General features: G+C 40.5%; 1 protein-coding gene across 3 annotated transcripts in view; it reads left to right on the forward strand.

Moving 5' to 3' along the window:
- WDR93 (WD repeat domain 93) overlaps nucleotides 1–15725 on the forward strand; it is a 53075-nt gene that overhangs the window by 21856 nt on the left and 15494 nt on the right. For all 3 annotated transcript variants that reach the window (XM_014788673.2, XM_087428938.1, XM_087428937.1), the window contains exons 6-10: nucleotides 273–388; nucleotides 2140–2178; nucleotides 9625–9709; nucleotides 13502–13673; nucleotides 15210–15280. In XM_014788673.2, the coding sequence (XP_014644159.2) occupies nucleotides 273–388; nucleotides 2140–2178; nucleotides 9625–9709; nucleotides 13502–13673; nucleotides 15210–15280 (483 nt within the window). The remainder of the gene's footprint in view (nucleotides 1–272; nucleotides 389–2139; nucleotides 2179–9624; nucleotides 9710–13501; nucleotides 13674–15209; nucleotides 15281–15725) is intronic.

Genomic DNA, 15725 nt, shown 5'->3' on the forward strand with positions numbered 1-15725 from the left:
AGTTGGGTTAAAAACTGTTAACATCAGTGCTGTGAGTGTGAGAAGTCCCTGCTCCCTTTCGATGTGGTGGCTTGGGGGAGGAGCTCTACAGCTTTCCATAAGTGAGGACTTAGAGGAACCAATGCAGAACCACATCTTCAGTTTTCAAAGTTGCTGTTCTGAGAGGGTGTGCTGGTCTCCGTGCCAGGGGTTTGAAGAAGACAGGCCATTTCTCAGATGAAACTTGTCGCCTGCTTGCAGTTGCTTAATGGTTGCTTGGTTTCCCAATGCAGGAGCGGGAGACATTTGGCTGGATGTGCATAAATTGCCCAAGGAGTCTTGGCTCAAGGAAGTGGAGCACCCCCAACTCACTATAAATCCAAAGAAAAAAGTCAGACAGCTGCAACTGGTAGGAAACATCTCTGCTTTCAACTGATACATTTCTCCCTACCCTTGATCCACATTCCTAAATCCTCTGTGGAACTTCAAGATAAATGAGGCCTTCTGGAGGCTATAAGAAAGGACAACAGGCACACTGGCCCATGTCTCCCCAATCAACTTGCTTTGGTTAAAGTAAGATATTACAAAGTGGACGTGTTTTCAGGAATGGGAGTCTCAGTTTCTCTCTTGTCAGAAAGTTGCCCTCCCCCAAGACCACTCCCAGGCATTTTTCTGGGGGGAGGGTCTTGGATCCTGACTCATGCCTCTTAGGTAATTGTTTTCCCTCCTGGGCTGAAATAATCCTTTCATGCCTTGAATTCCACTAAATTTCCCAGATGATGGTATAAAGCAGTTGTGCTCAATATACGGGAATACATATATTCTTCATATTTTTCTTAGAAATTAGGAACTCCACCATTTCAGTTTAATCATATGTGGTCCCTGGGCCTCATGCTGTGTCTTTAATATATAGTTCCTCAGTAAATATTACCTTAAGATTTAATTTGCTCATCTAACTGTTGTGCAGTTATTATTTTTTTAACCAAGTAATATTAATTGCACATGCCTTTTAAACATATTCCGTTAGGTGCTAAAGAATTAGTGAAATTATTAATATAGGAGACCGAGACTCACATTCATGCTGAGCTCATTGAGTGGCTTTGAATAAATGCCTTTTCTCTCCAGTAAATGTCTTAATTGCGGGGTGTGGTCCTGTACCACTAGAATTACCAACCCAGAGAACTTCCTCCTCTAAAGTCTCACCGATTTTATTCTTCGTACCTCTTTTTTTTTTTTTTTTGAGGAAGATCAGCCCTGAGCTAACATTCAGTGCCAATCCGCCTCTTTTTTTTGCTGAGGAAGATTGGCCCTGGGCTAACATCCCTGTCCATCTTCCTCTACTTTATGTGGGATGCCACCATAGCATGGCTTGACAAGTGGTGTGTTGGTGCGTGCCCGGGATCCGAACCTGTGAACCCTGGGCTGAGAAGCGGAGTGCAAGCATTTAACCACTGCACCACTGGGCCGGCCCCCCTTTGTACCCCTTTTTTGACACTTTCCACATACTACCTTGATTTTTAGTTATCCTGTTGTGCATGAAAGTCCTTTTTTCTTAACTAGATAATGAATTTCTAGATTATTAAGACCATACCTTCTGCTTCTTTTTATCAACCAACCCCATGGTATCATACTCAGTGCTCAACAGATATATTTTTTCGGGGGATTAATTTATTATCCAACTGGGAAAAGCACCTTGGAGTGGGTGTGGTTTCTCACCATAGTTTCCTCAGTTTCCATACACTGAGAAGCAACCAACTAATGCCAGTTACAGTGGTAGTTCCTGTACTATGAATTATATTTAGCGTTAGTTAAATAAAATTGTCACATCACCAATTTATTTTACCAATCAGAAATATTCACTTCAACTTAGATTTTTGTAATGGTCTGCTAACTGATCTCCTTATCTCTGTTCATTCGTATTTCCTCTTATCGTCTATTTCTTGTTTCCCCAACTACGTTTTAAGATCCTGGAGAATTGGGATCATGTGTTAAAATCCTGCAGGCCAGAGGACTACACAAATATTGGTCCTCCATGTCTACTGAATGCGTTCACTACTCACAAGAGTAATTGGGGGGAAGAAAGAGCATCTTGGAAGATTAAACGGGGAGGGGGATCATATCAAAGCCTAGTGTGAATTAATTTCTCATTTTTCTCCTCAGAACACTCTTGATCCCGTGACTTCAGATAATTCAGAAATGGTAAGAAACTTTAAAGAATATCTCCAGAGAGATTTAAGTTACATGTTAGATATTTTTATCTTGACTTGAAATTTACCTTAACTATCAAGTATACTAGTAAAGGGTTCCACCAGGGCACTATTTTCAGATTCTCTGTGACTTCATCTTGTGCCTCATGTCCATTGAAGATGGCGCCCTATCCTTGTGGGTAATTAAACCAAGTCATTTGTCCAGAGGTGGGTTTCCCTGAAGGTAAGGGAGGTTAATTTTCAGGTCTCCTGACTTGGATGGCCCCTGCCAAGGCCGTGGGAGGGGTCCTAGCAGTGTGTTCACATGGTCACGTATTTTTGTAAAATTGGCAAAAGTAACGTATTTTAACCACAATTACTTAATACCACTGTCTCTTTTAGTTCAAACTTCCACTCTGTCACAATTTCCTCTATATTGGGTGGTATTAGGGTGGCCATGGGCATTTTGTGTTCAAAATTTTGTGTTCTTTTTCTTACAGAGGCCCCCAAATTGTATGTACTTTGAGACCCATGAAACCCAATTTGCCCCTGCCAAAATAACAGCCCATCCAGCAAGCCGAGGTTCTTGGGGGGTTTCGTCTTTGTGTTGGGATACCTTGGAGAATGGAGCAGCTTCCCGGAGCTTCCTGGCTCTCCCTCTGAGGCCGAGAGCACGCCATGCTTTCCAGAGGCTTAGCTCTTGGAGGACTCAGGCTTATCAGTAGAGTAGTGATGAACTTCCAAATGGAAGTCTGTCTAGAGCCCTTTCTTTTTTTCCCTTTTTAAATTACATTATGTTTCAACTTATACAAATAATATGTGAATACATCACTCTGGGAAAAGCCAGGTAATTCAGATAGAGCAGCCCTCTCCAGAGTGCATCACCATTATTAGCTTGGTGTGTGTTTTCTAGATCTTTAGTGTATATTTATATTCTTTTATCTGTTTATTTTGAAAAATATAGTTTTGTTTTATGGGAATTTTTTTCTATGTAAGTGGCATCATACTGTACATATCTTCTTACGAACTTGAATTTTTTTGCTCAACTTATTGGCAAGGTTTTTCAATGTCAAATAAACCTACTTTGTTTTTTTGACCCTCTGTGTTCTATTCTATATTATGGATATACCATGGTTTATTTGGCTATTAGAATATTGATGATATTGAGGGTGTTCCCAGTTTGTGGCTTTTACATAATACAGTGAAAATATTTGTAAATTCTTCTTTGTATACCCAAGTGCTTCTGAAAGGTATGTGCATTTTTAGTTTTAATATACATACTGCTAAATGGTCCTTTAAAAATGGCATGACAGCCACAGCTTTGCTGACCTTGATATTATCAATTAATGTTTTTTATTTTGCAAACTGACGGGACAAAATGACATCTCGTGTTACTTTTCATTAATCTCTTCATATTTTTATTGGCCATTGAGGTTTTCTCTTCTGTGAGTTGCCTGTATGTATCTTTTGCTGATTATATACTTTCTTCCAATCTGTTATTTCCCTTTTTACTTTGTTTATGTCCTTTTTTGTTGAAAAAAGTTTTATATTTTGATGTAGCTATAATTATCTCTTTTCTTTACAGCCATTGCACTTAAGGAGGCTTTCACTATGCCAAGGTTATAAATTCTCCTATGTTTTCTTCTAATACTTTCATAGTCGTTTTTTTTTTTTTGACATTTCACTCTTTAATTCATATGGGAGTTTCTTTTGCGAATGGAGCAAGGGAAGGATCAACTTTTATCCATTTTTTTTCATACAGCCAATTGCCACATAGATATTTTTGAGTAATCCATCTTTTCCCATTTGCTTTGAAATGTGATCTTTATCATTCCTGTATATATTTCTATACTCTTTATCCTGTTTCATTAAAATACTTGTCTGCCTACACCAAGACCTTATGAACTTGGGAGCAAAACTGCCAGGGTTCTAATCCTGTCTATGCCACCTGCTTGCTTGGTGACCTTATTGGATATTTTCTGTTCTATTTTCCATGCGTTTGTTGTTGTTCTACCTTTGGGGAGAGCTCCTCAGCTCTGTCTCCCAGCTCTTTCACTGAGCTTTTCATTTTGCTATCATATTTTCATTTACAAGAGCCCTTCTTTTGGTTCTCTGATAGACCCCTCCCTTTTCTTTATTTACTTAGTGCATACTATGGCTTCCCTGAAAACATGTATGATAATTTTTTGATGTTTCTTTTCTATGTGTAGTCTGTTTCCCCCAAGTAGTTGCTTTTTCCTTGATGTTTATTTGTTTTGGTCTCTCTCTTTCAGAAGAACTGCTTTCCTCCCTTGTCTGATGGTACTTGGCTCTCTACTCATGTCAGAGATTGGGAGTCACTGAGAAACTGACAGGAGACACTGTGCGCATGGTGGGGCTTCTTGACTGTGGTTTAGTGTAGGGTTCCCTAGCTGGGCTGTTTTATTGGGAAACATTCATGTCAGTGTCTTGGAGTATTTCCTCTGTGGATGGTCAGTTTCCCAGTGGTGGCTCCTCTAATCTGCCTGAGCTGTAGAGCCACTAGGGAAGATGGCTTGGGTGTGCGGATGATCTCAGCTTTCAGGATGTAAACTTTAGCTTTATCCTCTTGGCTGCATGGAGTTAGGGAGGGAATCTAAGAATTTAACTGCTTCTAAGAGAGGTTTTCAACCAATCCTCCTGTTGCTAGCCCCACCGGCACTTCAGCTTTCAGAGATACCTGTGGCTGCCATTTCCTTGAGTCTTAGGGGGTTTGTGGTATAAATCAGGTAGCTCCCAGGCTTTCTCCCTTCCTGGATTCAGATCTAACTTTCTTGGGTCTGCCAAATCATTTAGCCATCTGCTTTCTATCTTCAAAATTGTCTTGCTTTTGTCTCCTCTTTTATTCTCTTATTCCTTATGAATTTATTCCTTTAAAAAAAAAACACTTTTCTGTCATTATAATGGGGTTTCAGGAGGGAGAGGAGTTAAATGCATATGTTCATTCTACCATCTGTATTTTCATGGCTATTTCAGTATTCATCAGGTCTTTAGTTGCAGCAAAGAAATTGGAAGGACATCAAGTTTCAGAAAATTGGAAGACACCAAGGATTCCAGCTACCACCACTGCTGAACATTACCATCCCCAGGAGACACAGCCACCAAAGCTGATGCTGGGCTTTGCATGATGGCTCTACCACTGGGCTCTTGACATGGCCAAGAATAATGTGAATAATTTATCCACTGTTTCTGGTCTCTGTGTCACTCCCTCAAGAGTCACAGTCCTGGGCAGGAGCATGCAGCTGGTTGAGCCTGGGTCATGTGCCAACACGCTAATCTCCAAGGGACAGGAAGAAGTATCAGGCCCCTTCAGTTCCTTAGAGGGAGACAGATCCTTCCAGACTCACACAATAGGGGAGTCCCCTCAAATTAGAAAAGGTGTTTAGGGCTGGATAGCCAAAGAGATGACAAATGTCCTACACTGGTACATAGGAAACCTATTGATTTTTGTATGTTGATCTTGTATCTGGCCCCCAGGGCCAACATTAGGGTGAAGTAAGTGAGGCACATAAGGTGCAAAAGTTAAAAAGACACTCAGACAGGAAATGAACAGACACTTCTCCAAGGAAGATATACAGATGGCCAATAGGCACATGAAAAGATGCTCAACATCACTAATCATCAGGGAAATGCAAATCAAAACAACACTAAGATACCACCTCACGCCTGTTAGAATGGCTATAATCACCAAGACAAAAAACAACAAATGTTGGAGAGGATGTGGAGAAACAGGAACCCTCATACACAGCTGGTGGGAATGCAAATTGGTGCAGCCTCTATGGAAAACGGTATGGAGATTCCTCAAAGAATTAAAAATAGAGATGCCCTATGATCCAGCCATCCCACTACTGGGAATCTATCCAACGCACCTGAAATCAACAATCCAAAGAGGCTTATGCACCCCTATGTTCATTGCAGCATTATTCACCATAGCCAAGAAGTGGAAGCAACCTAAGTGTCCCTCGACTGACGATTGGATTAAGAAAATGTGGTATATATATACAATGGAATACTACTCAGCCATAAAAAAAGACAAAATTGTCCCATTTGCAACAACATGGATGGGCCTGGAGCGTATTATGTTAAGTGAAATAAGCCAGAAAGAGAAAGACAAACACTGTATGATCTCACTCATATGTGGAATATAAACCAACACATGGACAGAGAAAACTGGACTGTGGTTACCAGGGCAGTGGGGGTGGGGGGTGGGGGGTGGGCGGTGGGCACAAGGGGTGAAGGGAGTCATATATGTGGTGATGGACAAACAAAAATGTACAACCCAAAATTTCACAATGTTAGAAACCATTAAAACATCAATTAAAAAAAAAAAAAGACACTCAGACATGCGAGGACAGGGTGGGCCCCTAACAGTGAGTGCCTCCTTAAATTTTGCACCCTGGTTGCCTCACTTCCTTTACCCTAGTCCCAGCACCGTTGGCCTCTTCACTGAACTTTGTTATTGGTTCTAAGGGTTTGCCAGCTGATACTCTTGGGTTTTCTAGATAGACAATCATAACTGTAAATACTGACAACTTTTCCTCTTTCAAATATTTATCCTTCCTATTTATTGTTCTTGCCTTGTTTCGTTTTCTGGGATCTCTAGTAAAATATTGAATAGGAATGGTGATAGTAGGCTATCCATGACCTGTTCGTGACAATGAGAATGCTTCAAGTGTTCCACTATTAAGCATGAAGATTACTACAGGTTTTTAGTATGAATTTCCTTTATCAAGTTAAGCATGTCTCCCTCTAGTCTAAGTTTGCTAAGAGTTTATTATTATTATTATTATTGTTTAGGAATGGATATTGACTTTTATGAAATGCTTTCCCCTCATGCTTTGAGATGAGTTTTTCTTCTTCTTTTTTTTTTTTGAGGAAGATTGGCCCTGAACTGACATCTGTTGCCAATCTTCCTCCTTTTTTCCCCCCAAATCCCCAGTAGTTAGTTGTATGTCATAGTTGTACATCCTTCTGGTTCCTCTGTGTGGGACACCGCCTCAGCATGGCTTGATGAGTGGTGCGTAGGTCTGCACCTGGGATCCGAACCTGCGAACCCCAGGGCCGCTGAAGCGGAGCACGCGAACTTAACTGCTAAGCCACCAGGCCGGCCTCAGAGCTTTTCTTCTTTAATCTGCTAATGTAGTGGGTTGCATTAATAGATTTTCTAATGTTGAAACAGTCTTCCTTCCATTCTTGGGTAATCCATACATGGTCATAATTCATTTAATTACACTATAAATTTGCTTGGCTAATATTAAAATCCTAAATAAAATATTAGCAAAACAAACTGATAGTTCTATGTTCATAGATAGTATCTATGTTCAAATATGAGATTGGTCTTTGCTGTTGTGTTTTTTTTTTCTCGTCAACATTTGGTATCAGCGTTATGCCAGCCTTGTAAAGAAAGTTGAATATCTTTCTTTTTCTCCCGCAGGTCTAAATAAGTCCTAGGATGTTACTTAGCAGTAAAATTTTGTATCATGTTTTCAATTTCTTCTATGGTTGTTAGTCCATCATTTAAAACATTTTTAGCCAATTTCAGTCATAATTCATTTAATTTATTAATGTAGATATATAGATATAGATGTAAATATATTTCTTCTATACTGTAAAAATCAAAATCTCTTAAGTTATTCCTCTTTCTTGTTCTTAATATTATTTATTTGTGCCTTTTCGTTATTTAAATAAACTGTTCACAGATCTAACTCACTGATTTTAACTTGCTAATATTTTGTTAATAAATTTTTGCATCTGTGTTCATGAAGGATATTTTTAGTTTTGTTTTCTTATAACATCTTTGGTTCTGGTATCAGGGTAATACCACCTCATATAATAGATTGGGAGTATTCCTCTTCTTCTATTTTCTGGAAGGGTTTGTGTAGAACTGATATGATTTCTTCCCAAAATGTTTGATAGAATTTACCAATAAAGCCATCTCATCCTGGAGTTTTCTTTGTGAAACTACAAATTCAATTTCTTGGATAGATAAAGGGTTATTCAGGTTATCTGTTTCTTCTTAAGCAAACTTTTGTATTTTGTGTCTTTCAAGCAATTTGTCCATTTTATCTAAGTTGTCAAATTTATTGACTTAAAGTGGTTCATAATATTTCCTTATTATCCTTTTATTATCTGTAAAATCTGTTTTGATGTCACCTCCTTCATTCCTGATATTGGTAATTTGTGTCTTCTCTCTTTTTTTCTTAATCAGCTTGGCTAGAGGTTTGTCAGTTTTATTACTCTTTTCAAAGAACCAGCTTTTGGTTTCATTTCTTTTTGTCTATTGTTTTGTGTTTTCTGTCTCACTAATTTCCAGTTTGATTTTTATTATTTCCTTTCTTCTGCTTACTCTGGGTTTAATTTTTTCCTTGTCTTCTAGTATCTTAAGGTAGAAGATTGAGTCATTGATTTGAGATCTTTCTTCTTTTCTCATATAGGCATTTAGTGCTATAAGCTTATATCTAACCACTGCTTTGATTGCATCCTTTAAATTTCAATATATGTCCTCATTTTCAAAAATACTTAAAAATTCTTTCTCGTTTGCTTTTTTTTTAATTTCTTTTTTGACCAATGGATTCTTTAGAAGCACATTGTTTAGTGTCCAATGTTCCAGATATCTTTCTTTTTTTGGTTTCTGATTTAATTCCATAGTGATCAGACAACACACTTCATATAATTTGAAACCTTCTAAATTTATTAAGATTTGTTTTATGCCCAGAATATGGTTTATCTTGGTAAGTATTCTATGTGTACTTAAAAAGAATGTGTATTCTGCTATTGTTTGTCAAGTTATTCAAGTCTTCTATATTCTTAGTGCTTTTCCTTCTATATTCTTACTGATTTTCTATCTACATAGTCTATCAATTATTGAGAGAAGATTGTTCAAATCCCTAAGATTGTAGATTTATCTATTTCTGCTTTCACTTCTATGAGTTTTTGCTTCATGTATTTTGAGGCTCTATTACTAGGTGCATAAACATTTGGAACGTTATGTCCCCTTGATGAATTGACCATTTTATCATTATTCAATGACCCTTTGATCCCTGATAATATTCTTTGCTCTGAAATCTATTATGTCAGATATTAATATAGCCACCTCAGCTTTCTTTTGATTAGTTTTACAAGATATACTTTTCCATACTTTTAATGTGTTGGTGTCTTCATATTTAAAATGTTTCTTTTTAGCAGCATATCATTGGGTCTTGCCTTCTTATACAATTTGACAATTTCCACCTTTTAATTGGGGTGTTTAGGCCGTTTATATTTAATGTGATTATTGATATGTTGGGGTTTAAATTTACCACTTTGCTATTTACTTTTTATTTGTCCCATCTATTTTTCTTCCTTTTCCCTCTTTTTCTGCCTTCTTTTGGAATGAGTGTTTTTAATGATTCTATTTTATCGCCTTTGTTGGCTTCTTAGCTATGCTTTTTCTTTATTGTAGGATATAAACATTTGTTTTAGAGGAGATGTTAAGTTGAGTCTTCCAGTTCACATAATGAAGATCAAACCACCCAAACCAGTTACAGGTCAGTATGATTCGACTAATACTCGTTCCTTTTTTTTTTTATTTGTGAGGAAGATTAGCCCTGAGCTAACATCCGTTGCCAATCCTCCTCCTTTTGCTGAGGAAGACTGGCCCTGGGCTAACATCTGTGCCCTTCTTCCTCTACTTTATATGGGATGCCACCACAGCATGGCTTGACAAGCGGTGCGTTGGTCTGTACCCAGGATCCGAACCCGTGAACCCCAGGCCACCGAAGCGGAGCACGCAAACTTAACCACTATGTCACCAGGCTGGTCCCTAATACTCTTTCGTTTTGATGTCGATTTCTCAGTTTTTTCCTTCTTTTCCTTCCTCCACACTTCGTGTCTTTTCTGTTTGTTAGCAGCAATATCTAATTTGCAAGTATAGTTTTGAAGAGGAAAATTTTTTTTAAGTCATAAGCTCTGGAACCTAAAGACAAAAAATATAAATGTTACAAGGATACAAATAACTAACAGAATTGGGAGATCAGGAAAGAGAGACATCTTTCCTGAGTGCTAGTTGGCGTTCGTTCATTCCTACATTTCCCGTGTTAGTTCATTCGTCAGTATTTCCTGAGTGCCAATAATACACCAAGCACAAAGATGAGTAAGACACATCTCCTGCGCTCTAAAAGCTACTGGTCTACCAAGGGAGAATAGAAGGAAACCACCACAGTAGGAGGTGATAATGCAGCAATGGGGAACATCCAGGACCACGAAGATGTAGAGGAAGCAGTGACTGACTCTACCCAGGGAGTAGGCAAAGGCTTTATCATAGGAAGGGACATTTGGGAAGGTTTTGAAGAATAGGTGGGCGTTGGTCAAGAGGAGCAGAGGGGAAGTCCATTGTAGGCAGAGGATATAGAGTATATCCTCTCAGTACTCACACATAACCTTAAAGCCATATCTACAATAATGTTCACTGCAGCATTATTTGTAGAGGCAAAAGACTGATTAGATACAATCTGGTATACTCCCACAAAGGAATGCTTTGCAACCATTAAAAACAAAGAGGGAAATGCAAAAGGCCAAGACCAGCCAATTCACTCTTGTAAAAGAACGTGATGATATGATTTGCTCCATCGAGATTATTATAAAGCTATAGTGATTAAGACAAGATAGAAAAATAGATGAGTGAATAATAGATAAATAGATATATAAAATATAGAAATAGTAGATAGTATATAGTAGATAGCAAAATCGATGAATGAAACAGGATAGAGAGGCCAGAGCAGACGCAGGCATAAATGGACACTTGCTACCTGACAGCGGTGGCACTACAGAGCAGTGGAGGAAGGAGTCGTTTCAATAAGTGGTGCTGGTTCACCATGTGGAAACAAAAGGGAAACTTGACCCCTGCCTCATACCATACACAAAAATAAGTTCCAGACAAATCTAAAGTGAATATGAAAAACAAAACGATAAAGCCTTTAGAAAATAAGACAGTATTTTTATGACCTGTGGGTAAGGAAAGACTTTTTAAACAAAACACAGAAAGTACTTATAATAAAAGAAAAATTTGATAAATCTGACTACATTAAAATTAAGGATTTCTAATCATCCAAAGATGTCATTAAGAGCATGAAAGAGACCCACACATCTATGGACAGCTAATCTTTGACAAAGGAGCCAAGAACATACAATGGGGAAAAGAAAGTCTCTTCAACAAATGGTGTTGGGAAAACTGGATAGCCATATGCAAAAAAATGAAAGTAGACCCTTACCTTACACCATACACAAAAATTAACTCCAAATGGATTAAAGACTTGAATGTAAGACCTGAAACTGTGAAACTTCTAGAAGAAAACATAGGCAGCACGCTCTTCGACATCGGTCTTAGCAACATCTTTTCAAACACCACGTCTGACCGGGCAAGAGAAACAATAGAAAAAATAAACAAATGGGACTACATCAAACTAAAAAGCTTCTGCACAGCAAAGGAAACCATCAACAAAACGAAAAGACAACCTAACAATTGGGAGAAGATATTTGCAAACCATACTTCTGATAAGGGCTTAATCTCCAAAATATATAAAGAACTCATGCATCTCAACAACAAAAAAACTAACAACCCAATTAAAAAATGGGCAAAAGACCTGAACAGACATTTCTCCAAAGAAGATATACAGATGGCCAACAGACACATGAAAAGATGTTCAAAATCACTAACTATCAGGGAAATGCAAATCAAAACTACAATGAGATATCACCTCATGCCCGTCAGAATGGCTATAATTAACAAGACAGGAAACAACATGTGTTGGAGAGGATGTGGAGAGAAGGGAACTCTCATACACTGCTGGTGGGAGTGCAAACTGGTGCAGCCACTATGGAAAACAGTATGGAGATTCCTCAAAAAATCAAAGATAGAACTACCATATGATCCAGCTATTCCACTGTTGGGTATTTATCCAAAGAACTTGAAAACACCAATTTGTAAAGGTACATGCACCCCTGTGTTCATTGCAGCATTATTCACAATAGCCAAGACTTGGAAGCAACCTAAGTGCCCATCAAGGGACGAATGGATAAAGAAGATGTGGTATATATACACAATGTAATACTACTCAGCCATAAGAAACGATGAAATCCAGCCATTTGTGACAACATGGATGGACATTGAGGGTATAATGCAAAGTGAAATAAGTCAGAGGGAGAAGGTCAAATACTGTATGATTTCCATCATTAAGTAGTAGATAATAACAACAGTAAACAAACACATAGGGACAGAGATTGGATTGGTGGTTACCAGAGGGGAAGGGGGGAGGGAGGAGGGTGAAAGGGATAATTCAGTACATGTGTGTGGTGATGGGTTGTAATTAGTATTTTGGTGGTGAACATGATGTAATCTATGCAGAAATAGAAGTACAATGATGTACACCTGAAATTTTTACAATGTTATAAACCAATGTTACTGCAATAAAAAAAATTTAAAAAAAAAAAGAGCATGAAAGAGCAAGCCACATAGAGAATATATTGCAAAACACATAAAACTTATGAATGGTCCATATCCAGAATATATAAAGCATTCCTATAAATCATTAAGAAAAAGATAGTCTAGGGCCGGCCCCGTGGCTTAGCGGTTACGTGCGCGCGCTCCGCTACTGGTGGCCCGGGTTCGGATCCCGGGCACGCACCGACGCACCGCTTCTCCGGCCATGCTGAGGCCGCGTCCCACATACAGCAACTAGAAGGCTGTGCAACTATGACATACAACTACCTACTGGGGCTTTGGGGGAAAAAAATAAATAATTAAAAAAAAAAAAGAAATGCGAGGTCACTGGGGAGGGGAGTGATAAGTGATTGACAGGGAAAGGAGATTTTTTTTAAAGGAAGGTAGTTGGTGTGTCAACACGGGTGGAGACTGGGACTGTCTAAATGAGGTGGGTCTTCAGAGGTGGCTGAATAGTGACCGTAACTGGCGGGTTTGGGACCTTGCTGAGCTGGGGAGACAGCAACAGTGATCTAAGGTTTCTAGTGACATGGTGAACATTCCCTCGGCCTCCTTTGGAGATTCTGTCATCCGGAATCAGGAAATGACAGTGGGATGGGGATGCAGGAGTAGAAGGAGGGAGAGCAGCTGCTCACTGCTCTGCCTGTGTTCCCTGAGCCGGTGGGGTAACAGAGGGGCCCAGGAGAAGATGAAGCCCTGGGCTCACAAAAGGATTGCAGAGCAAGAACAGATTTCTGAGGTAGACGGATTCTGCTGGAAACTGGGAAGCATGGAGGAAGGAAGGGAAAATCAAGAGGGGCAAGTCAGATGGTTTGACCAATTTGGGAATATTTTCCCCTAGGTACCACATTTAAAAGCCCCCTGGAAGTCTTTGCAAAGCTAGAGGACTGCTGGGGGCTGGGCTCCGGGCAGAGCCACTTCATCAGGGAGAGGCAGTGGGAGCAGCAGGCAGCCATCTTCGCGGCCTCCTACAAGAAGTACCTGGATGGGGAATGGAACGAGGAGCCGCTCAGGTGAGCCCGGAGGAGGCCCAGCTGGAACCCCCTGCTCCACAGGAGCCTGGAGCCCCTAGAGCTGCTCCTCTCTGGGCACACGCAGGAATCAACCACTGACCAGGATTAGTCCAGGGTCTAAAAGCTCTTTCTGGTTTGGGGGATTTTTCTGAGAACTTCAGTAGATCTTTTGAAAAGTTGTATGGAGGTTCTTTAAATGTTGTTAGAAGAAAGGCTATAGCATGGATTTCAAAGAAGGAATAGGAAAAAAAAAAAAAAACAAACAACAAGGAATAGGTATCTATGGAGATGACAAATAGTTTATTTTACAATTTTATGTGTGATATCATCTCTTAAAAATTTTTTTTCCTGATTATCTAGACAACACAGAAGATCCTAAAGATGGAAGTAAAAGTCATTATTATTAACATTTTTCTCCATTTCCACCCAGGCTTTCTAAATGTAATATGTTAATGTGTAATTATTAAAATACATTACTTTCTAATCTCAGTCAGCAGGTAGGCCTCATTAGCCCCATGTTATGATAAAGTATCTGTATCTGGTGATACAGTATTTGAAGTACCTGGGGGAGCTGGTTTTAAGAACCAGCTCTCTTCACAGCTGCTGTGGATCTCAGGAATGTTCTTGCTTTACATGGAAAGTACAACTTCTCATCTTTTTGTTTTGTGTGTGTGTGAAGAAGATTAGCCCTGAGCTAACATCTGTTGCCAGTCCTCCCCTTTGTGCTGAGGAAGACTGGCCCTGGGCTAACATCTGTGCCCATCTTCCTCTACTTTATATGTGGGAAGCCTGCCACAGGCGCGTTGGTCCGCTTGATAAGCCGTGTGTCAGTCCTTGCCCCGGATCCAAACCCTCGAACCCCGGGCTACCAAAGCAGAGCGTGCGAACTTAACCGCTAGCCACCAGGCTGGCCCAGAAACCTCTCATCTTGTTGTCAAGTGGACCTGGAGGTTTTTCACTTCAGGACACAAAGTCCTAGGGCTCAGCCCTAACAGCAACCAGCCGGGTCATGAACTGGAACCCAGCAAGGTTCAGTGGTATACTGCCTAGCGAGGTATTGAGGAATTTTGCAGGCCAGTTGTTAAACTGCTAATAATTGACCATAGTGGGAGTATTTATATCACAAAAAGCTACAAACTCTATAAATCAGGAAATTGGGGCTTTTTTTTTTTTTTTTGTGAGAGCCAATTCATCAGCACACCACTGGTTGTGTTGCCTCCAGGGTGAGAGAGCGTTTATGCACATCACCCAAGCCTGGTCATTAAGGGACATTCCCCAAGGACAGTGATGGCTCTGCCCAGTGCTGGGTGCTGTTCCCAGCCTGGGAGTGACTCCCACAGCTCTGCCCGCCCTGCCCACACCAACTTCCCGGGTCTGCACCCGCCAGGGCTAGAATGTGATTTGCCTCATGGCCCTGTACCCCTGGGAAGGTCCATCTTAACTACCCGTTTCTGGTCTTAGTACCCAGACTCTGCCAGCACCTCTCCCTGCTGAAGAGTCTGCCGTGGTTCTGAATAGTGTCTCTCTCTTTCCCAGTATGGCCACCTTCCATTTCCTCCTTCCTAGCTGCATAACTGCAATGCCAGCGGACGTCAAGAGCCCCTCAGGTAAGGGAACGTGGAGCAAGGGGTTGTCCTGGCGAGAGGTTGCTTTGAGGGAAGGCCTCAGCAAGCCCTCCTAGAGCAGACCCTGGCGGTGGGAGGGAATAAGGTGGAGAGTCGGTTGCCAGCTGTAGCTTCACGGTGTCTGGTTGGACCTGTGGCCCATGAGCCCAGCTTCCCTGATAGTGGAGGCCGCTCCTGTCGCAGGGGAGAGTAGGAACACACATCCCGCCAGGCTGCTTCTGGAGATGCATTCGTTGTGTAGACACTGTCCGCTGACAGCCAAGTGGACATGAATTATATAGAAGATGTGAAAGCAGCCATGGGCAGTTGTGGCCATCCTCTCCGCCTGCGAAGGCGAGTGGGCCCTAGGAACAGCCGTCCCGGGGGTGCCCAGCCCCACCTCCATAAGAAGCTCACCCTTCTGTTGGGTGCTGCCCATTAGAACAGA

Source organism: Ceratotherium simum, chromosome 3 (genome assembly GCF_057802395.1).
Source record: "Ceratotherium simum simum isolate JZ-2026a chromosome 3, ASM5780239v1, whole genome shotgun sequence".
NCBI classification, from domain to species: domain Eukaryota; kingdom Metazoa; phylum Chordata; class Mammalia; order Perissodactyla; family Rhinocerotidae; genus Ceratotherium; species Ceratotherium simum.